The 322-nt window shown below is 45.3% G+C and overlaps 1 pseudogene across 1 annotated transcript in view; it reads right to left on the bottom strand.

Annotated features, from left to right (window-relative positions):
• Nucleotides 1-322, bottom strand: part of TEOVI_000408700:pseudogene — an 897-nt pseudogene that overhangs the window by 158 nt on the left and 417 nt on the right. The window contains exon 1 of the mRNA in view: nucleotides 1-322. This exon is cut by the window's left edge and continues 158 nt beyond it; it is cut by the window's right edge and continues 417 nt beyond it. Within this exon, the coding sequence occupies nucleotides 1-322 (322 nt within the window).

Here is a 322-nt window from a genome sequence, read left to right as displayed (position 1 = left end):
TATTCACATTTCTGATTTCTTCGTCCATTTTTTCAAGTTTACATTCGTATTCTTCCATCGCTTCATACTTCCCGTTTTCGCACTCTCTTGTCTCTTTTTCCATAAGCGTGTCCAGTCGTGCACTTTCATTCGTAAGGTTCCATATCTTACCGTCCTCCCTGGTCACTATTCCAACCTCCTTCCAACATTCCTGTTTTGCTTGATCCGCCTCCTCACTCTCTGCTCGAAGACGCGTGTGCTCATTTTTTTCCTCGCCAATCACCTTCCGGAGTTTCGCTGCTTCCTTCTCAAGGTTCTCCTTCCTCTCCTGCACTTTTGCTTT

Source organism: Trypanosoma equiperdum, assembly GCF_001457755.1.
Source record: "Trypanosoma equiperdum strain OVI genome assembly, contig: ctg_869, whole genome shotgun sequence".
In the NCBI taxonomy this organism is placed as follows: domain Eukaryota; phylum Euglenozoa; class Kinetoplastea; order Trypanosomatida; family Trypanosomatidae; genus Trypanosoma; species Trypanosoma equiperdum.
Note: the sequence above shows the minus strand (reverse complement) of the source record. Positions and strands in the feature narration are given on the sequence as shown.